Source organism: Tupaia chinensis, unplaced genomic scaffold (genome assembly GCF_000334495.1).
Source record: "Tupaia chinensis unplaced genomic scaffold, TupChi_1.0 Scaffold000237_1, whole genome shotgun sequence".
Taxonomy (NCBI): Eukaryota; Metazoa; Chordata; class Mammalia; order Scandentia; family Tupaiidae; genus Tupaia; species Tupaia belangeri.
In genome coordinates this window covers 3179820-3202407 of record NW_006159715.1, presented here as the reverse complement: position 1 = coordinate 3202407, position 22588 = coordinate 3179820, and the positions used below count along the sequence as shown (strand labels likewise).

The window sequence follows — 22588 nt, the reverse complement described above, 5'->3', positions numbered from 1 at the left end:
CAAAGGTCTTTGAAATTAGGGCAGAGGATATGTGTTTATCCCCTTCCTCCATTAAATATAGCTTCTGAAATGTAGAGGACTATTTTAAGATCTGTAGAACCATGTCTACACTTCAGGAAAAGATATGTCAATGGCTCTATGTTTATAGGGACTCCTCAAAAAATAAACAAAACAAAACAAAACAAAACTAGGTCAGTCTTGGGGGAGATATGGATTCCGTATAGAAAGTTCTTCCCAGCTAGATGTGATCATCTGAGGAAAGCTTTTAGTTCTGAGTCTTCCACCAAAACAATCTAAGACAATAATGACCATAAATCTTACATCTATTTCCAATACCAAAAAGAATATGCTCATTTTAACCTATATTGATATCAGCTTATATTTGAATCAATGAGAAAATGTTGATAAAAGTATTCCTGTTGAAAGCTGAACATCCCTCATTTCAGGGTAAAATTTATAAAATGATTTGAAAATGAAGCTCTATTTTACTATATATATATGAGGCTAACAGGATATAAATATTTGTCAAATATATTAGTGAGCAGTTAAGAATTTGAATACCAAACTATAATAGGTAACCCAGTGTAACCTTGGGCCAAATACCTTCACTTTTGGGAAAGGTTTTCCAACTTAATGAAGTTTTCAAAACTTAATGGAACTTTGGTAACTCAAATGGAGATTTCAAGAAAGAAAGAAAAGACAACAGATGTGTAAATAAGCACTCGATCTTAAGAACACTAGAAATGTTTTAAATTGGAAAAGAATGGCATTTATATACCAGAAATCCGATGATTTATTCTGCCATTTTTTAAAAGACTAAATTCTTACTTAACTTTGAAATTTCAGCTGGAGACATGATACTAACTTTAGAACTATTCCTCTACCAGAAGTAAAAATAAAAGATATGCACTCTAAAAATGTTACCATTAATGGGCTGCTACATAAATTCTAGAAAGGTTAGAGATATTGGGACCAACAGATGGCATAATGGTTACATCACAGGACTCCCACATAGTCAACTGCAGTTCGAGTCTTGGGCCCAGCAGCTTAAAACTCACATACATGCATACATGTGCATGCATGCCCAAAATCCTGAGAGGAGAATGGAGGAGAGAGGATTGTGGCATGGCCATTCCCCTGGGGGGCTGATTTCTCGCTTTCTGTCTCTCTGTCTCTCTGGCAAGTGCACATGCGCTATAGCAAAAAAATCTCTCTAACAAAAAATAAAAAGAAAGAAATATTTATACCCAAAGACCAGGTAGAGTGATTTCCCCTGTAATAAGCACATAAGCTTGAAATATAATTTTTCCTAAAAACACAAGATAATAGAAAATTAATATCTCTAAAATACATGGGAAACATCATTAAAAATAATGAGAGAAGAATAAGCTCTCCATTTCTGTATAGCATTTGGACACAATCCTTCCAGTCTATTTTTAGTTACAGGAGTCCCAAACTACCAAATGCTTTCTTTTCCTGGATTTTACTTCTAACTCTCTCACTACATTAGAATTTCTGGAGTTTGCCTTTCTTGCCCTCTCTTTCCACCCTTGTTTGGCTGCAGCACTTTTTCCTTTGCATCCAACATGGAGAAATACAACCCAGCTGTTTCAGTTGACATAGTTAATTCTTTTATCACATACTGCAGTTGCCTATATCCCATTTTTAAACAATAGAAGGGAAATGGGCCTCATACAGAAATAATCTGTTTACTTTGACTGAAACCAAGGTAATAGGCAGGCCCCTCCAGCAAATCAAGCATGAACCAGCATCTAGGACTCACAACTTCCACTTCCCTTGCCTCTACAGTCACGGTGTGAAGGCAGCTCCACCATCCCCAAGGAATTGTTCAAATCTCCTGTCTGCCTTTCTATATATGGCCTTTCATAGATATTAAGATAATTTGTAAACGAATTTCAAGATGCTCGAAATATCATTGAGGAATGACCATAGGGACATGATTATATGATGCTACACTAATCGACAAACTCCCTTTCTTCTCCCACTGTTCATTTTCTCCATAAGATATGTGAAAATGGCAACCTGAGTTTAAACCTATGCAGGATACTGGGTACAAAGTAGATATCCAGTAAATAGTTGTTCAACTTCATCCAAATTCTTTAGATCCACACTGGATCCATTACACAGGTCATTGATAGGTGACTACAAAGGTCTGTGGAGTTTAAAAGAGAATATAATAAATATTTAAATTCTCTCTTTAAACCAAAATGCCATGTGTATGTTAAAAAAAAATTCATCATTTCTGTGCTTTCTGTAAAGTTCTAACTCTATAAACTTGTTCTTGAGGAAAAAAGGCTGCCTCATTTCATATCATTTTTTTATTTTGGAACTCGTCATTTGGCCAAAATTTAAAGAGGTATAGCCCTAAAATAATTCATATTTTAAATAGTTAAAAATGCAAAGGGTTGAGATCAGCAGATGGTGTAATGGTTACATCACTGGATTCCATGTAGTCAACCGTGGTTCGAGTCCCGGACCTGGTAGCTTAAAATTCATGCTGGGCACGTGTGTGCATGCTCAAAATCCCAAGAACAGAATAGAGGAGAAGGGATTGCATCATGGCCATCACCCCTGGAGGTTGACTTCTCACTTTTTCTCTTTCTATCTCTCTCTGTCTCTCTGGCAAGTGCACCTCTATTTTAAAAAAAAAAATGCAAAGGGTGAATCTTGATGTACTCTTCCAGAGTTTGTAATCTGAATACATTTCTAGATCTCTGGATTTAAAGCAGCAGTTAGCATTTGGCTATGGCCAAGGGGAAGAGGGAAATGAAGAGAAAGAGAAGCATCTTTCATTATTATTGGTTTGTTGTACACTTTATACATGCTTTTAAAATACAAGTGAAATTTAATCTCCAAAATGAAAAAATAGACACATTTTCTAATACCAAAATATAAGATTAAAATACTTAAAATGCTAGTGTGAAACAGGACTTTTTCATACAATAAAAAAAGAAGACCATTTAGACTTGTTTTTCTTGTATAAATCTTCCTATCTCATGAATATTTACACCTTTCCAGAGTAGCTTCTATGAGATACTGAGAAATTCAGGGAGGAACTCATTTTTCAAGATATTAAATCATAACCTGAATATACAATAGATTTGGACAGAGCAGGCCTCAACCACAAATCAGTATACCAGCTCTAGACAGAGTAATGCTATATCGAGGTGTGTGTTTTTTTTCCATTACATTTTCCTCTTACTGAGTGTTAATTCCTATAATTATTTTCTTTTAATATTCCAAGAATATTCTACATGTAAAAATTATTTTATTGTAGCTACAAAACATTTCATTTAAGCAAACCATATTATATAGCCTTATGTGAAATGCCCCCAAACGCCATCAAGATTTGGAGACTTTAGACTTTAAAAACATAAACCTAATCAGTCATACATCCTTGAAACACTATGAGTATTTAACAGAGTGACAGTATATCCTTACATTTGTCATGAGATGAAAGGCTAGGAGGCAGATGATGATTAATAGTTCCTGAGCTTCTAAAGAAATTTTTAAATGAAATGAGTAACTGCTTAAAAGAATGAATTCTTCAAGAACACCTCTTCTGTTCCATTGATGTCTTTCATCCTATCTATCTCCTTAAAGAACCTCAGCAGAACAAAAACAAAAGTTCCCTTTAAGCCACGGAAAAATGGGATCTGATGGAATCTTCTCGTAACTCCCGATGTTTTCCAACATTACTTTCTTCTTGATGGTTTCGCCTTTCAATGGTTATTCTGTATTTCTTCCTGGTAAAGGGAAAGGGAACGTAATAATAAAAACCTCACTTTAAAACAAAATACTCTAGTTTATCTTAGAAAAAAGTGCCCTCAAGGGACATCTGGGTTTGAGCTGATAAATGAGAAGTGACAGAAAAAGAAACCCTGGTCAGAGATTAAAGTAGTGTGCCCCAAGGCATTATGCTCTTATTCAAGGAAGAAAAATGGCATACTTTGCAAAATGCCATAGAACAAGTCTTCTCCTTCTTCCCCGGGTGCTTTGTGGGTTAAGTCTTGTCTATTCTGCCACAGAAGTAACCCTGACCCCCAAGATATGCCCTAGATAAGAATCAGATTAAGCATCCTGTGACCAAAGGAACAGGAAGACAATTGTTCCCACAAAGGGTCACATACACCCAGAGTTACATTTCTATGCAGAAATGAAGAAATCTTTCCCAACGACTTAAATATAACCACAAACTTAACCATCAAAAATGACAAAGGAATGGGCTGCCCTCACAGCGTGGAACAATCATTACCTTGGACACAAATGCAATACAGTATTATAATTTTACAAGCCTTTAGGCTTCACTACAGTGATAACCAAGTATGCAGGTCTCCAAATAGCTAGCAGAGATCTGCCTCAGACCATGTGCTACTGGGAGCTCCCTTCTCCTCTTTAAGAAGGTGAACCTGGCAACTATTTCCAAATTGGAGAAAGTATAGGAAAGGAGAAGTTGATTTCCCCCTTTGGCCAGGTTTCCTCTCTACTTATACATTTGGGGTGATAGAAATTCTGGTCAGTATATGTGATCAAAATACAGCAGTGACTGGGCCCAATGAAACAATCAGTAGCAATCGCACTGCACTGAACTGCAGTGCTGGAAGCCATATAACCTACCGGGATTTGGACACTGCATTTGACACACTTGAGCATGCAGTCCCATGCCCAAGATACTGAAAAGCTGGAGAGTGGGGGAGAGGGGAATTGGATTGCAGGAATGATGAGACTTTATCAAAGGCACTTCTCTCTCTCTCTCTCTCATGCATGCACATACGCATAATCATGAATAAAATAAAGAAAGTAAAATAGCAGCTGCTCTCTGACCCACAAGTGGATTCAACAGGAACTCATGACCCTAAAACTCAGTATGTTAACCCACTCACTAGCCACAAAACCCAGGGTCACATCAAAAGAATGAGCTAGGTCTTTTAATGCCACACTTCTTAGGTCAAACAAAGAATGGGAACCAGCAGTTAGCGTAATGGCTATGTCGCTGGACTCTCATGTAGTTGACCGTGGTTCAAGTCCCAGACCCGGTGGCTTAAACTCAAGCCGGATGCATGTGCATGCGTGCCCAAGATCCCAAGAGGAGAATGGAGGAGAAGAGATTTCAGAGTGGCCATCCCCCCGGGGGCTGATTTCTTGTTTTCTGTCTCTCTGTCTCTGTCTTTCTGGCGAGCACACATGCCATATAGCAAAAACCTCTCCAAAAAAAAAAGAAAGAAAGATATGGCCAAGTCACAAGGAGGATCACATGGTGACAATGATGAAGACAGTGAAGGAGAGTGAACTTTAACTTTATAAATGGTCCTCACCTGAAAAAGTAGAAGGCCATTAGCAAACCAGCTCCTAAAAAGGCCCCCACAACAATTCCTGTCACTGCCGATTCTTCTAGGCCACCTGCTTGAAAGAAAAAACAAAAGCAAAACATAGAACATAGTTCATTTTGAGCAATAGTTAGAAATGCTGCAATTGTTCCCACAAAGTGAACACTACAAACTTCATTCATGTTTCAATGTCCTAGTGTCTTTTAAAAGGAGATTTTCTGAAGGGGCTGCACTATTTTTTCCCCCAGTACAAAGCTTAAGAAGAATTTGAGAAAGCACTAGGTAAACGAACATACCACTACAAGAGAGTGCGCACAATGGAAATAGAAGCAGATTCAGGAATTCAAGGGAAACTGGAAACGAAAGACTTCAGATAGACCCACATTGAAGTTGACGGACAAAGAAGACAACTGCCTGGGCCCCGGCACTGACCCAGCTCCCCTTATTCTCACAGATGCTGGTAACACTTCCAAGTGCTAGAAAATTTGGTGAAACACTCCTGGGGTCAGTGTTCTGTTTTTAGATGTTCTCTCACCAAAGCCAGAGTTTCATGTCAAAATGTCCTACATATCAATGGCTTTGTGAAAATGTGACTAACAATTGAAACAATCAAGTTCAGTAAGGTCCAAGTTACAAAAATGCTAACTAGCTGGTTTGTATACAGAGTATGAACTTGGCCTTCAATGCATGATCTCATCAAATCCTCAAAATGAGGAATCTGAGGCTTAAAGAGGTAAAGGAACTCCCCTCGTTTCTCAAAACCAGCAAGTAATAAGGGTAGAATTTCAAATAGCAGGCCCAATAACTCGAGACTGTATTCTTGACACAGCCTGTATTCAGCCTTCTGAATTACTTCCACAACTGTATGATAGACATTAATATCTCACTGTTTTAAAAGACAGTCACAAAACATCATGACCAAATGGCCGGAATGATTGCTAAGCACTTTGACTTCGCTCACTAGCTTATAAAAGGGTACCTGGAAAGCAACAGTTTCTAATAATTTGCCTATTTGTAAGATATTTATAAGAGCATCTACTTGCATCTCTGTGCACAAAACTGGGCACCAATAAAAAAAAATCTCACACTTACTGGCCAATTTGTAAATTTCCAGGTGTTCGAGGAATGTTACCTATTTGCTACAAGAGATAAATAAATGACATTTTGCAATTATTTTGATTTTCCCTCAAAAGTGAAAACCTCAAACACTTGCAGCAAAGTGCAGAAAAGTAGGGAGAAGCCTTCTTCTACCATATTGGAAGAGAAGAAAAACAGGGAAGAGGACTTGGAACCTATGATAATGGCAGGATGCCAGTTTGTGAATTGTTCTCACCTGTTTCATCAACATCAGAAAAAGAAATGTGAATTTTCAGAACATGAGCATGTAGAGAACACCTGGGTGTTAAACTTGCATTATAATGAGACTAGAGATGAAGAAATACTTAGCAAATTAAGTCTCTAAACTTACACGATTTGCAGGGAGAGGAATTTGTATGCTCCACAATTCTGGTCTCATCTATCCTCAGTTTTAAAGGGCCCCAAGGATATTTGATATTTGGCCTCATTTCAAAACGACCTTCTTTTCCAAAGTAGTCACCAATAACCTATATAAAGGAAAAAATATATATACACACACACACACATATATATATATACACACACACAAACCAAAAGCCTAAAGGCATCAGTTTCAAAGGAGCCACAAAGCTCAGAGCCTCACAGGGCTGTTCTCAGAAATGCACAGCCTGATCTGCAGGGCTGCCTCTGAGGGCTGCTGACGGTGGGCACTTGCTGGAATTGCCCTGGCTGGGCAGTAACAGCAGGTACTCCAGCGCACCAGGTCAGGGTGAGCACGCTTTCGTCACAATGGCTGGAATGGCATGGGCCTGTGGGCTTGGTAAGTCAGGAATTGAAGATGCTAATGAAGCTTTCAAGTCAGTATAAGTTACTGGAGAAAACCAAAGCACCCAGTGTGTGTGTATGTGTGTGTTTATGTGTGTGTGTTTGTGTGTGTGTGTTGTGTGTGTGTGTTTGTGTGTGTGTGTGTGATCAGAAGCAGGTGGTAAACATGGTGCCACCTGGGGCCAGCCCTAACCAAAGGCCACATCCTACCAACATTGGCCCTGAGGACTCTTCAGTCGCTACTACCTAATGGAAAGGGGGGTATATTTTTTCCCCTAGAAACACAACGATCTCAAAGTTCATGGCTTTTCTTCTATTCATTGAATAGAATACTGCCTTCCCATCTGCCCCAGGGCAGCCCACAGAGTCAGCCATTTGTAAGGTCCAAGTTATGTTCAGGGATGCCAAGGGGAAGCCAGAATCTATTGTACACCAGCCATATGCCCGTCCACCCCTCTATTAGCTCAGCATATAGTTGAAGCATTTAGAAACTTTCTTTCAGGAACTTCTTATTCCACTCTCTTCTTTTGGCAGACTACTCTTTCCTCACTAATGAATTCACCCTACTTGCACCCTAAATTTCCAGGCTCAACTCTCTCTTCCAGGACTCCTCAGGTCCCCAGAAAATTACTACTATTTTATAATTCAGTTCCAGAGTGGCCCCTCAGTTTCTGGCTAAACAACTGTTCCATCAGCTATCTGACCCCTGATGGAGAAGGGCCTCCCACCCAGGTACTCAGCATTCACTTCTCTTTTGTCCGGGTAGCAGCACAGGTTTCTCCAGTGGCCCGTGACTCTCCTTCCCTCTCTTGCCTGACAGTCCAGCAGGTTCTCCCAAGCTCCATCAGGTCACACTAAAAGAATTCTAGATCCTCAACAAAATAGAACAATTTCAAGTGTATCCTAGGCACTTAGCAAGTGCCGTTCACACCTTCAGTGTTGCAACCTCATTATTACTCCCTGCCTTTGCAGAGAAGGAGGCTGGAATACAAGTGAGACCCAGATCACTGAAAGGGGAAAAGTCAGTCAGTGAGCTCAGGGAAGGTGACTCTTGTTGCCCCAGGCCCACTCTAAAGCCAGGCATATGTGGACAAAGAGGGAAACAGCAAGGTCATATGCCCGGGGCCCAAAAAGGCCACACCAGTAATGACCTGCGAGAAAGCAATTACAGAGACTCAGGGGAAGGAGAAGGTGGCATTATTTGCTGAAACATTGCCTATTTCTAGAAATCTTATAGATTCTGTCATTTAAAGTTTAGATAGTATTTTTCTAAGTTTCATTTTCTCTGGTCCTCACCGTAACCATATGAGATCAGCAAAGAAGACATGATTTGCATGTAATAGCTAAGGAAACTGATCAGAAAGCTCACACCAGTGGGCAGCAGAGACTCATCTTTGTGTCCAGGGCCCTCTCTTCTCTTCATGATGTTATCCTGAAACTCCATCATCTTTTGGAAAACTAATGCATGCCAAATTTATAACCACCTCTATCAAAAACAGCAATAAAAAAAAAAAAAAGCACTGGGCCACATCACTGTGTAATGGTTAAGTTTTGTGCATAGGGAGCTGGACCCACGTGGCCAACTGCAGTTCAAATCCTGACCCCAGCAGCTTAAAAATCACACTAAATAAGTGTGTGTATGTGTGTCTGTGTGTGTGTGTGTCTGTGTGCCCAAAATCCTGACAAGATGGAGTAATGGGGGCTATAGGATTGTGGCATGACCATGCCCTATTGAAACATGATCTCTCTCTCTATCTCTATCTCTATCCCTCTCCTCTCCCTCGTGAGCATTCTATTGCTCTCTAGAAATTAAAACAACAACAACAACAAAAACTTATTAGGGTGTCAGGAAAGTCATGACATATTTTTCTGTTTCCTGTGCAAGAATGCACCATGTCTTTTCCGACAACCCAATAAATCACAAATTTTAAGAGAGGAAATACAGTTTCACTTTATATCCTTCACCCCATATGACCTGCTTGTGTAGGACTAACGGGTGATTCTTAACCACTTGAAAGGTAGTATTACAGTAAGCAAGGAACCATTTTCTGACATCTTTCCTGATACTCTCAAGCATCAGTAAGTTCTCCCTGCTTGGAACTCCCAGTTTTGCAACTCATTTTAACATGGGGCTGCTCTGGGAATAGCTCTTTGGACACTAGGATGAAGACGCTCCTCGGAGACCCAAAAAACAGGAAGTGGTGCAGAAGTCTCATTTGCTCACCTCCTGGGTGCCTGCTTCCGTGTCGGTCATGGCAATCACAGAGAAATCCCCATAACGGTCTCCGTTGGCATCTATGGACACCTGCCCAGCAATACCTACAGGACAAGAGGTGAAGAACTCGAATTTAGTCATTCAAAATACCTGTTTGCCAACAAAAACAAGAAAATGAACTGACAGGATTTTTTAAACAAACTCGTGCCACAGGGAATCTCATCAGACTCTGAGCATTTTTGTTGGCATTGGGAAAGACATTGTAATTTCATCTGTGTCTGCATTCCTAAATTCTTAACATTTCTCCATTTAAAAATGAAAAGAAAAATAAATAAATGATCTTCTTTAGGGAATATGTTTTTTAAAAGATTAAGGCTAATCCTGCAAGCAGTATGCTTATCTCGGAGTCTTGTATCCATTAAAAAATAATAATAATAAATAGAGTGAGAAACAGAGATGCAGTATGTGGGTTCAGGTATCCTGGAACCAACATTATAGAAGAAAAATCATTCCAGACTCAGGACTTTACTACAGGTTGCTCTAAGATGAGGGGACTTCAGAAAGTACATGGAATTAAAGTATACATTTATTTTGTTGCAAAAAAATTGAAACCTGTACATCTTTTTTTTTTAATCATAGTATTTATATCCCATGAATATTTTGAAGACCTCTCAGACATAGGAGAGCAGCAGGCCTACTCTGTGGGTCACAAGAGCCAATGGCTAAAGAAGAGCTACCTGACCACACCAGACCACACCACACCACTCACAGGAAAAACATCAAGTTGGAAAATCAGGAAGGACTCCATAAATGAGCAGAGATTTTATACAGACGTTGGAAGAAGTCTGTGATTTGGACAAGCAGCCATCAAGAAGTGGAAGTATTCTAGGCAGAAAGGCTAGCCTAGTTGTATCAAGACAGAGGCCAAAGGCGCCTCAGGAACCACAAGGTTTCTGGAGCGATGGCCCGTGTAAGGACAGTGAGGCTTGAACAGGGTGGCTAGAACATGGAGGGCCTTGAGTACCTATTGCTTTGGCCAGCAATTAGCTTAAGGAACTAATCAATAAAAGCAAATATATATCATTAGCTAGCATTCAATGTGTCTATATCATAATTTTCATTCACTAAATAAGATACATCGGCTGCATTTTAACTGACTAAAGCTGTTTGTAGTCTTTCCTTTTAAACGGTGGGAGAGTTCAATATAATTCTTAATTGGTATTTCTACTGATTTGGTTCTCACCGGAAGTACTGACTTCTTTAGTAAAATTAATGCCTGGGGAAAAGCATCCCAAGGGAAAGTTCCATCCTCTAGTGTGGTTTGGAGAGGATGGGTATTTGGGTTTACTGTCCTTTGGGTTGTGGTTTGAAGGTCCACTGATTTTTCCAGACATTGGTCAACTTTGCCAGAAACAGAATGGAGTCACCATTGATTTTTATTTTTATTTTTTTGTCTTCTTAATATAGACTGGTTACAAAAGATACACCTATCTCAAACTTGAGGATCTTTGACGGTTTATTAAAAAACTGTATTTTTCTCTAAACATATTGATTGTCCAAAACCATTTGTCATTCTGTTCAAAAATGTTTGTGATGGTGAGTTCTGCTAAGTGTTTTACAGAGTATTTTTTAAGACGAGGTAGCCCTAGTAATCCAAGACCTCATTACACCTTTAAGCTTTACAATTCTGCCAAGAAATGGGGTGAGAACCCTCAGGGTGGCCGATTAGGAAAGTGAGACTGCACCTGAGAGTATTGTATATGAGGTGAGACTGTCAGGCCAACAACATAATTTTCCTATACATAAGTAATGAGAATTTCCACCCTCATTTTTATTTTCCTATGGCAGAGCTCAAGGTTTGGGCTACAGTCCTATTTACCTTGTCACTCTGACCTCTCACACAGAGGAAATTCATCTTCTTCTCCGGCCATTTATTGAAAGTCTTGAGAGTTGATCACAGGTTTCATGGCCATAAAATCCAAATTTGTCAAATGACATCCAGAGTATTTTTCCTTTGACAACTTAATGTTCACTTACAGTGCCCATTAAACTTAAAATTGTTTTTAATTTTAGGAAGGTTAGGGTTTTCTTTATACAGATACCCTAGAGTTCTTTTGGGGCCTACCCTCAAATGGAGGGTATTTATTTCACAAATAAAACAGGCTCTCCAAACAAGTTGAACCCAAAATTTACCTTGTCTTCAATTATCTTTATACTTGGACCAATGAGATTCTAATTTTAGAGTTAACCCTACAGTTGATTGTTTCAGGACTCATTTCATATTGCCCTTGGAGACCTAGCCCTAGACTAGAAACATTAAGGTGGCTGATGGGAAAATTTAGCCCACATTCTGGCTCTAAACAAAACTATATTCCAGGTATTGTGGGCACCTTCCCTTCTCTGAGCAAGTTCCCTCAGTGGTGCCCTTCAGCATCCCCAACTCTGGCTCCTGTTCCCCTGTCAGAAGACCAAGAACAAATGACCATGTAGTGAGTAATAGCTAAGAATGGGATGTGGCCTACCAAGTTGTGTCTACACACACTGGTTTCTCAGTGTATTGTGCACAACTTCTGGGAAATTTGACTCTGTCCTAATATGCCCCCTGAATTATCCTAGTGGAGTCCAACTCCTGAGCTGAAGTAACCAGCAGTAAAAGAAGATAATCCTGGAGGCTTCCTTGCTTATGTCTCACAATCTGTCGAAAGTTAAAGATCTGACTCTAGTTGTGAGGAAGACATGGTAGTCACTAAAATCACCAATGAGAAATGGAATCAACCAATTGCCACCATAACTACTGCCCAGAGCACTCCAGCTGAGTTTCAGTCCTCACCCACTGCCTTACACTTCCTAATAACTGAAGAAAAGGTGAGATAGTGGATAGGATAAGAGTCCCCACTAAAAAAATTTACTTGCCGCAAATCTAGACTTGATAGTACTTATCCCCATCCATGAAAAATATCACTAATTAGATTATAAAGAAATACGGTCATATTTCCCAATCCTTGAAAGGACCCAAATGAACAGTGAGGACAATACAGAACTGAAAGAGCCCATGTCAGTCATCGGCTAGTCCTATCACTTCTCATACAGGTGAAGAAAGAGAAGTTCAGAGGACTGGAGTTCCTAGTTAATAGTTAGGATACAGGTTCCATGACCCTGGTCTACCTACCTATGCTTTATGCTAGCAACTCTCAAATGAGACCCATCCACATACTGCCGGTAATTTCCTACATGGCAGCCTTGTGGATGCCTTTTAAAGACACAAGGCAGATCATGTTACTCAAAACACTTGAGTGTCTTTTTGTCTTACTCAAGTGGGTCCAAAATTCTCACCCAGGCTTCCAGATCCACATGACCTGGCCACCTCTCCATTGCCAGCTTTGGCTCCTGTCACACACCCACACAGACTTGCACCAGCCACACAGACCTCCTTGGTCCTGCAGGGACTCTGAACTCCTACCAGAGCACTCTGCTATGCTCTTTCCTCCATGTTTGTATAACTTCTCTCACTTCCCTCAGGTCTCTACTCAACCACCACTCTCAGATGGACCCTCCATGACCTCCCTGAGTAGCAACTCCACTCCTCTTCTTCCACCACTTCCTATCGCTCTACCTGTCTACTTTATAGCCCCTGAAATGGCATTTTTAATTTCTGTGTTGCCTACTCTTCTCACTAGCATATTTCCTTTAAGTGTTAATGATGTGTGAGGAAACCAGAACTCTTACATACAAGGTTGGATCCTGAAGTTCTATGGCTAGAAATGGCCATCCAGGTTTACCCGGAACTGGCTTCCCAGTTTGGGAATTTGGAAAGCAGACAAAATATTACAGAAGTCAAGAAACCTGTGCCTATTGACTAGGTTAAGTATTTCAGCCTTTGCCAATAATTCCCTGTGCACAGGTATTCTCCTTCTTCCCTGCATCTGCTCTCTTTAAACAAAAGTTGAAAGTACTCATAAACTCATCAAAGTATGCAAGAGGCTTGTGACAACATATTGCATTAGAGCAAAAATTGTAACTAATTGACGTGTCCACTACCAGGAGATTGGTCAAAGAAATGCTTAGACAGCCATATGATGGATATATATAACCGTCATTTTAAAGTGAATTGGAACAATGGATGCTTCTACAGAAAATCCTTTTCTGTGACACATAAGTAAAACAACCTAAAGTGAAAAATGGTATGCAAAGTATGATATCTTCTGTGTAAAAATTTTAGGTATGATATACAAAACATATGTTCTGGAAGAAGACATAAAATGTTTTTTGACAGAATCGCAAGAAATTGTTAATAGTAATTACATTGCAGAGAGGGGACAAGGGTGGGAGGGAAAGCTTTCCCTTTTCATTTTGTACATTTTTGTACTGCTTCAATTTTCTAGCCAAGAATAGTCTCATTCTTATACCATTTTTAAATGGCAACAAAAATTGCTCGAGTGATAAGATTATGGGCTATATTTTTGTCATTGTTACATTTCTCTGTTCTTAGAAAGAACTAAAATCCACCATTTTAAAGGTGAAATAAAAGCAAGAGGCTCAGTCGGACCTGTTAATCATCTTGAACAACCAGATTTAACTATGACAGTTCATATTTTCTGAGTTTCACAAAAATCAACATAGTGTAAATAAAGAAATGGATTATGTTGTTGGAAAGTCATGATATATTTTTCTATGTTTTTCTGTGCAAAAATGAATCATAACTTTCCCAATGACCCAATAGATCTGGGATTAATACTTGTTTTAAAGCTGATCACAGATGTCTTCACAAACTGTTATGATTGAAACTCATGTTAACATAATTTGAGAAGCACAGAGTTGTTACCTAATATCAGAAGGAAAGGAGGCATTTCCATTTCAGTAGGACCTTTTCAAATACCTTCACATGCACTATCTCATTGAATGTTTCACAAAAAGCCTGTGAGATACATTGGTCTTGATTCATTATCTTTTACAGCTGAGAAAAGCAAGACACTGGAAATGTCCCACAGTCACAACAAAGAAAGCACTGTGCCACAGTGTGGTCACTTTAGAGATTGAATACCTACCTTCAAACGTCCTGTTCCAAGTCTGCTGGATAATTTTGCCTCCATCTTTCTTGCTGTAACCAGCTCTGAGTACTTCATGCAAAGCCAAGACGTAGAGGAGGATGGCATCGTGGAATCCTTCTACAAACATGTTAACCTGTAAACGAAGACCCAAGAGAGTGAGCCCAAATGACAAGTCACCCACATTCACAAATAATGAGTGCCATCACAGTTAACAAGTTAGATTCAAGGTCTGTGAGCAGTGGCAGAGGTTGAAAAAGACAAGAATCATGCCATGGATTGCCTAGCACTGGCATAGTACAGAAAACACTTCCCCAGACTGGGAATTTTGGAGCAGACAGGATACTACAGAAGTCAAGAAACCTGTACCTGGACCAGCTTTTACCAGTAGATCCCTCTATACAGGTGCCTTTCTTCTTCCCCACATCTACTCTCCACCTCAAGCCAATGTGAGTCTATCTCCCCCTTGAGGTCTTCTCTACCTTCAATAGCCCCCATCATCTTTCCATGCTCTGAATGTGGAGCATGGAAAAAAAAAAAAGTGGGATCCATTCATTCATATTCATTTATCATTGAATGCCTACTGGCATGCTGATGCTAAAGTTAAAAGAAGAGTAGACACTGAAGTTTCTGCATGCCTGCCCATTAGCAATAGTATCTTGATTTCTCTTTCCAATTTGTGTTTTGAGTTGTTTGAGCACATCTCACCACTCCCTCTCTTCACCCTATGCCAAGTTCCAAGGACAGGAATAGAAAACCGGCTTTGACTGTGGGTATATATCTCAGTTAAGGTCTGGATGAAGTAAGAAAGCCCTTGCCCTCAAGAAATTTACAGTTTCAGAAACATGAATACTGGCCATGTGAATGTGGGGAGTTGCTTATCTCCTTGAGATTTGTTTATTTCATCTGTACATTGACAATGAGACTACTACCCACCTAGACATAGCTGTAAGAATTACTTGACATAAGTAATATAAAGTGCTGAATCTTGTAATAATGCCCAGCACATATCAAGGAATCAACAAGTGCCAATGCTATTATTTTGACTATTTAATAGAACATGTGTTATCCCTGTGCTATTTGAGGCCTATACCAGATATAGTAAGCCTACAACTGGGCTTCAGAAAGTTCATGGAAGTACATACTATTGAAAATAAACATCATGCAATAGATTTCAATTTTTTTGCACCAAAATAAACTCATACTCTAATTCAATTTTTCCATAAACTTTTTAGTATTTTCTCATACAAGAAAAGTCAATACTATGAGTTGGGGAGGCGTGATCAAGAGAGACTGAACAGCCATGATGAAAGTCAGTTTTTTCAATGAGGAGAGGTTTCAGAGGGTGGAAGGCTTAAGGAAATATTGCAGGTGGAGTAGTGAGGAGAGAGGTACAAAGTCATGGCATATCCTAAGGGCCTGGTGCATTTTAGAAACTACAAATGTTTTGTTAGACTAGGGGCAAGAAAGGGTAGGAAAGGGCAAGGAGAAATGTAGGAAACCAAGAGACAGGGATGGATAAGTAAGGAGAGTCAGTTCTTCAACAATCTAGAGGGATCTGACGTGTCTTTGGGAGGCATATAATCACTGTAGTACATTTTAGTTCGCCCCTTAGCTAGATTACAAATACCCTTTGGTAAATTCTAATACCGCATTTAAGCCCATTGTAAAATTCATTGGACATGAAATGAGCAAATACAATCTTGACTGGGTAACTTACAAACTATATAAAAAGTACAAGAAAAACACAAACAAAAACAAAAGGGAAAAAAAAAAAAAAAGCCCTTTTATCCTAGGAGAAAGTGTAGAGGATAAAACACCAATGCAGTTCTCTCATTTCCACACCATGCCCTTAATTCCACTCAAGTATAAGGGGGTCAGTTCCACTGACTCTCTGGGAGAGTGAGTACTTATTCACAGGAAAGGCTTGAGTTGGCTGGATGGCCCCACAGTCCAGTCCTAGCCCTGACACATTATTTAATCTCTCCAATCCTCAATTTCCGCACCTGTGAAGTGGGTTTAGTACTCACTCACCTCAAAGAGCTCTCTTGGAGATCAAATTATCTAGTGCATGTAAAACAACTAAAACTATTTCTGGGGCCATGAAAGTACTGGTAGATGTTGACTCTTTTGGCTATCCAGCTTAACTCCCAGAGTCTCCAAGTTATTTTTTTAGGCAAAGAAGAATGATGCAGAAATAACATCTACTAATCAAAGATAATTTTCTGCGGCTTTGACTGTGCTAATCTGATTTCCCGCAGCATGAAATTTTCACTCAGGCCATGAAGTCATGATAGCTTGAAAAAGTATGCATGCTGATGAATTTAATAAGTTAAATTCATAAGTTAAATTCATGAAATTACTCAGACTTTACTCAGCTAAAGTCTGAGTAATTTCATTCTTAAGCCGCAATAGGAATTTTTTTCAAAAGATCCATCTTCTCTTTGTTATTTGTACAGAAACCACCTGACTAGAGAGGAAAGCCAATGAATCACAGAATCATGGGGTGTAGGAGATTTCAGGTGGCTTAGAAAAACTCTGGTCTGGTCCCTGCCTGGCTTTGAGGACCAAAAGCATCGCTCTCTTGCATTCTTGAATATTGTATCCTGTAAGTAACTTGTTCCCGGAGCACCTAGGATGACTCCAAGTAAAGGATATCAAATGTCCATCTCTCTTCATGTTCCTCCTGTCCCGTTCTGGAAATCCTAACCCAGGAGTGCCGTGCTGTCACTGGCCACTTGAAGAACTGCCTATGTGCCCCAGAGCCACCTCCTGTCTGCCTCTTACTCTTCCCACCTTCTTGATATGCCCTCTGAGCTGCCCCTCTACAATCCAGAATGTCAATACCATTATCTGACTGAGGATAAACCAGAATGCTTTCAGTCCTGACCAGTTTGATGATAGAAGAGAATAGACAGGCTCTGAGCATGTGCCCAGGTCTGAAACTCATTCTACTTTGATTTGCAGATAGATCACAAAGTTTACCTTCCTTCCCCTTAAAGTGGCTGGGGGTTTCCCTCTCATGCCAAAATTAGCAACAGAGCTGCTGACCCCACCAAGGTTTGCTGCCACCCCAGCCTGCTACGGGGGAGGCTTTATAACACCTACCTCATAGGACCTCAAGCCAGAAGCAAAACCCTAGAGACCGTCTTTTCTCAAGGAGAACATTCTCACATCCCTATGTGTTTTTTAATGGGAGGAAAGCCCGTTAGCACATTATAGACTCTGAAAATTAGAAGTGCAAATTAAGAGAGAAAAAGTGAGAAAAACAAACACACACACAGTATTAAGTTGTTTCGGGAACACTGTCTACCGGACCTCCAGACTGATAGGAACAAGGTCATCTGGTCTGACTCCTGCCTCTGAACAGAACAACACTGGACACTCCAAGCCCTAACACAGATCATGCTGTCATTCCCGATTACAGAGGTTGGGGTTCCCCCATTCTAGGATTTAGCATCCTTTCTAGACGAAAGCTATTCCTCAGTGTCATTAACCCTAAGTCTTAAGTTCTAATTCAGTCATACCCCTGCTAGATGCTGAACAAACTGGGCTCAGAGAACAATACAGTGTACAATCTCCTTCAAACAGTACATCACTTCAGAGGAAGCACACACTGAAGCTTTGAAGTGGACACCATGAGCCAGCACCAAACACCAAGCTCCAGGGAAGTTTTTTGTGCTGTGTATCAATGAAGTGTCTGGCATCCAAATGAGATTAACATCATTCGGCATATTCCACTCGCTCTGGAAGTGCATCAGAACAGGGAAGGCATTTATCTCAACACTTCACCTCTTCTCTTAATTCTGTCTTCTACAGTCAGCCAGCAGTAGGCACACCAGATAAAAGAACGCCATTTCTACCAACAGCCTTCCTCTCTCATAGAAGCTGTCAATCACATTTACACATCTATTTATCAGTGGTGTATGTATATGTATATATAAGTATGTGTGTATATGTATATATAATCCTCTCACATGGAGAAAATGGAATAGAAATATTGTTATCTTTTTTTAAAATTTGCCAGATGGTATATGTGCATGTGAGAAAGAGAAAGAGCACCCTCCATGGGGAATAGTCACACTGCAATCCCTCCTCTATTTCTTTTTCCTTTTGAGATTTTGGGCACACCTGCTCAGAGTGTTTTTCAAGCCTCTGGGTCCAGAACTTAAACTGTGTGGGATCCAATTCCTTTAAACAGCAAGCCATGGGCTGGCTCACTTTTAACTTTTCAGTTGACATAAAGAGTTGCTGCTCACAGCAGCTATCACAGTGAGCCACTTAGTTCTCATTTCTGTCTGAGAAGGCGATCTCACATTTAGATGAACCTCAGTGCTTGTGTTCCATACAAGGAAGCAGAGAATGTTGCATGCTCTAGCTGTTCTGTAAAGTGAGCATGGCCTAGCTCTTGGGGACACCCATGTATCTGAGAAAACCTTCAAAACTCTCAGATTGAGGTCCTGGAAGAGGGCTACCAAAGCTCAAAGCGAGGCTCAGCTGTCCCAGGTTGTTGCTTGTGGCACTCACTTGAACTCAAGCATATCACAGAGTGGTTCTATCTTCCTTACCACAAACCAATGGTTCCCAGTGCAAATGAGGGACGTTGAATGTGTCCAGTAGTATTTCTCAAGAATCATTTGGAAAGGATGTGCTTTTTTAGCCTCTCATGTGTCTGAAGAGGAGATGAGGATGGGGAAATCTTGACGGAGGACAGGTAAGAGAAGAGATAGGCCCATGACCCATCACGGTTAACAATGGCAATATCACCTGACATGACTTTGAAAGTGAACTTTGTCCAATCCTGGTGGACCCCCAGAGATGGCAAACAGCAGAAGGAAGTAGCCTATGAATGCTGCATAGTTAGCCCAGAGGTTAAAGAATATTCCGCCTTTGAGGAACACTTTGCAAGTGACCTCTATACTTTAGAAACACAGTATCAGCCTTTTTGTTCAATTTTCTTTTATATCGCAAAAGTAAAAGTGGGAGCCAGCAGGTGGTGTGGTGGTTAAAGTTGCTGGACTCCCACATGGTCGAGTCCTGGACCTGGTGTCTTGCTTTCTCACTTTCTTTCTCTCTAATGAGCAAATGTGTCCTACAGCAAATTTAAATAATAATAATGATGATGATAAATAAAATTAAATAAATAATTCTTTTTAAAAAAGTAAAAGTCTAGGTCCAGCCCTGTAGCCTAGTGGATAAACCCTAGTGAATAATCCCATGTAGCTGACTATAGTTTGGGTCCCAACACCCAGAAAACACATATGAGTGCATGCATGCTCAAAATTCCAACAGGAATTTTAGAGAAACAGGGAAGGGATTGGGTGTGACCAAGCCCAACTGTAGGGTTCTCTCTCTCTCTCTCTCTCTCTCTCTCTCTCTCTCTCTCAGAGTACATGTACTTGCCACTTAGGGTAACAGCAGCAACTGCCATCAACCAAGTGACATCATAACCTCTTCAACACCAAAAACAGGGAGGTCTCATTCTTACTGACAGACACCCAATGTCTGCCCTTCTAGACAGGGTGTACCTATATGGAATTCACACCTGTTCACTTACTGACTTAATTTAGCTTTGAAAGAAGTTAAGTTGCAAGTCTGTGCCCCTATCCTGGTTGAACTCTGAAGAAATGCAAAGAGCAAGTGGTCAACTGACAGGCACACAGCCTATCAGGAAGTACAGGATCTGCATCTCCAGTTCTGTGCTTGGCAGTAGCATGGCTGTGTCCCCAAACTGAAGTTATGGCTTACCTGAGGCGGTGGTTGCCCTAAGTTTTCCAAATAACTGTCTCCATTCTGGCTCAGCTCCGCCCCTGTGGTAATGCCCTAGACTAGCAAATTATTTTGGATTTTATAATCTAAAGTTTGGCTGCCTGCAATTGAAGTGAATTTTTTTTTTCTCTCTCTCTCTCTCTCATCATGTGGAACAAAATGGACCATTAAACAAAAGCAGTCTTGGGAAGATCATTAAGCAGAGTCCTGAGCCCTCATATATTTCCCATAATGACTGGAACAGTGAGGGCACATGGGATCTGTTGACACAAGCAAATCCCACCAAGGAAAGCTATCAGGTCTTGCAGCAAGGAGGACTCCATGGCATTGTTTTCTGAACTGCTGAAATGGAATACAAGTGAACAAGAATGACCTTTTAAATTCTCCTGATGCTTAAGCAGGAAGTCTGTGATCTGACATGTTTGTCCTAGAATGTGTCACACGCACATCAAATATGAGTATCTCATCACCCTCAAAGGCTCAGGTGAGAAATACACATATATAAGGACATAATTGTCCCTGACTTTCAGATGAAGTGAATGATCTCTCTCCTTGGCCTTAACATCCCACCAGTCCCCAAACAGGTGTGCCTTTGGGAAGTCTGGGACCCGACTCCTAAAGGACTTCTCTGGATACCTGTGGCCTCTCTTCCCAAGGGTCTGTGTTTCTGACAAAGCAGGAGGCTAAGATGGGGAAAGACATGATCCAAAAGCCAGCAGGAGAAGGGCAGGGCAGGCAGCAGGTGTTTGCATATCCTGCAACTTTCTGCTGGGGGATGATGAAGACCCAAAGCAGAAAAAGAGGTGACCAGGTCAAAGGGAGATAGAGATAGCAAGGAAATGAAAGTCAGGATGTCAGAGGCTGCCCTCCACCAGATGCCACAGGTGGCTCCATGCTGCCTCAGACCTTGCAGGTTCCGGTAACCTTCTCCCTCCTCTTTCCCCTTTTGGTCTAGGGATGGTAACAGCTCCCCATTGTGGCAGGTCCTAAGTCTTTTATCATCCTTTGTTGGTTTTCCTTAACTCCTACATACACCTGTGTATATAGCACCTGTATTAGATTCTCTTTCATTTCCTTTAAGTGTGTCTTCTATCTGCTCATTTCCTTTAAAGGTGTTTACATCAACCTTCTATAAGGTTCCAATTCATTCTTGTTGAAGACTTCTCTGAACCACCAACTCCTCCTTTCTTCTGCAAGTGCACTTACTGCAAATATATTATTTCACTCACCAGCCTATTTTACACTTTTGCATACCTGTATGCCCTGATACTGCACAAGTTCCTTGGTGCACAAGCTATATCCTAAGCTATATCTTTCTTTGTTTCTCTAGGTCCTGCATCATACACAGATTGCACTCCCTCGAGTGAATTCCTCTGTCACCTGCCACCTCCTGCTACTCTAGAGCTGTCCCTACCTCTAGCATACTACCTTTCTCCCTCAGTTTCTACTACAAATGTTCTATAAGCCAGGAGAAGAAAGTGTAGGGCTTGTGATAGTTAGACTTAAAATAGAGGCGAATAGTGACAGTTTGAGAGATCCCCCTGTGATAAATGAATAGATCATATGTCTATTTTTAGCTGTTGAAAGGCTTTTTTCACATACATGTTTGTTTTTGACTAGGTTCTGCATACCTGAGATTGCCATAAAGGTGACTCAGCAGTTACTGTTAAGGTAAAGACTTTCAAGTTTTAACAACAATACAGGAATGCTCATCATAAAATTAACAATATACTTCTCAGTCAGTTAATGAATAAACCCATATTCTTTTTAGAAAGTTTTTCCATCACCTGCTACAAAATAAAGACAACGATAACAATTAAAACTAAACTATATATTATCTCCTTATAACAAACTTAATGTTCTGCATTTTTAACATGGATTATGAACAAAATTAAGGAATTATTGGCACCTTTCAGGTTCACACCTGAATAGTAGCACTATGATTATGTTTCCAAAAAGAAAATTTCTGTAGTGGCAGAGTCATTTGTACCAGGCTTTACAGGTTTCATAACTTTAAAATTCAGAAGATATAAGAGGAACTAGCAGATGATGTGGTGGCTAAGGTGCTGGACTCCGCATGGCCAACTGTGATTTGAGTTCTGGACCCAGCAGCTTGAAAATCACACTGGGCATGTGTGCATGCATGCCTAAAATCCCAAGAGGAGAAAGGATTGCAGCATGGCTGTCCCCTTGGCGGATGATTTCTCCCTTTCCTTCTCTCAGTCTCTGTCTGTCTCAGATGATGTAGCAGATAGCTGGTATCAAGGTTATAAACCGAGAGGATACATACTGAGAAGAAAAGAGCCAAG

General features: G+C 40.4%; 1 protein-coding gene across 3 annotated transcripts in view; it reads right to left on the bottom strand.

Moving 5' to 3' along the window:
* Positions 1-2619: 2619 nt before the first annotated feature.
* NPR3 (natriuretic peptide receptor 3) overlaps positions 2620-22588 on the bottom strand; it is a 72792-nt gene continuing 52823 nt past the window's right edge. For 2 of the 3 annotated variants that reach the window (XM_027771877.1, XM_006148501.3), the window contains exons 4-8: positions 14511-14646; positions 9475-9569; positions 6817-6952; positions 5337-5424; positions 2620-3767 (exon numbers count right to left, since the gene is read on the bottom strand). In XM_027771877.1, coding sequence (XP_027627678.1) covers positions 3656-3767; positions 5337-5424; positions 6817-6952; positions 9475-9569; positions 14511-14646 — 567 coding nt within the window. In that variant the 3' untranslated portion in view covers positions 2620-3655. The remainder of the gene's footprint in view (positions 3768-5336; positions 5425-6816; positions 6953-9474; positions 9570-14510; positions 14647-22588) is intronic. The other variant, XM_006148502.3, reaches the window with a different exon arrangement.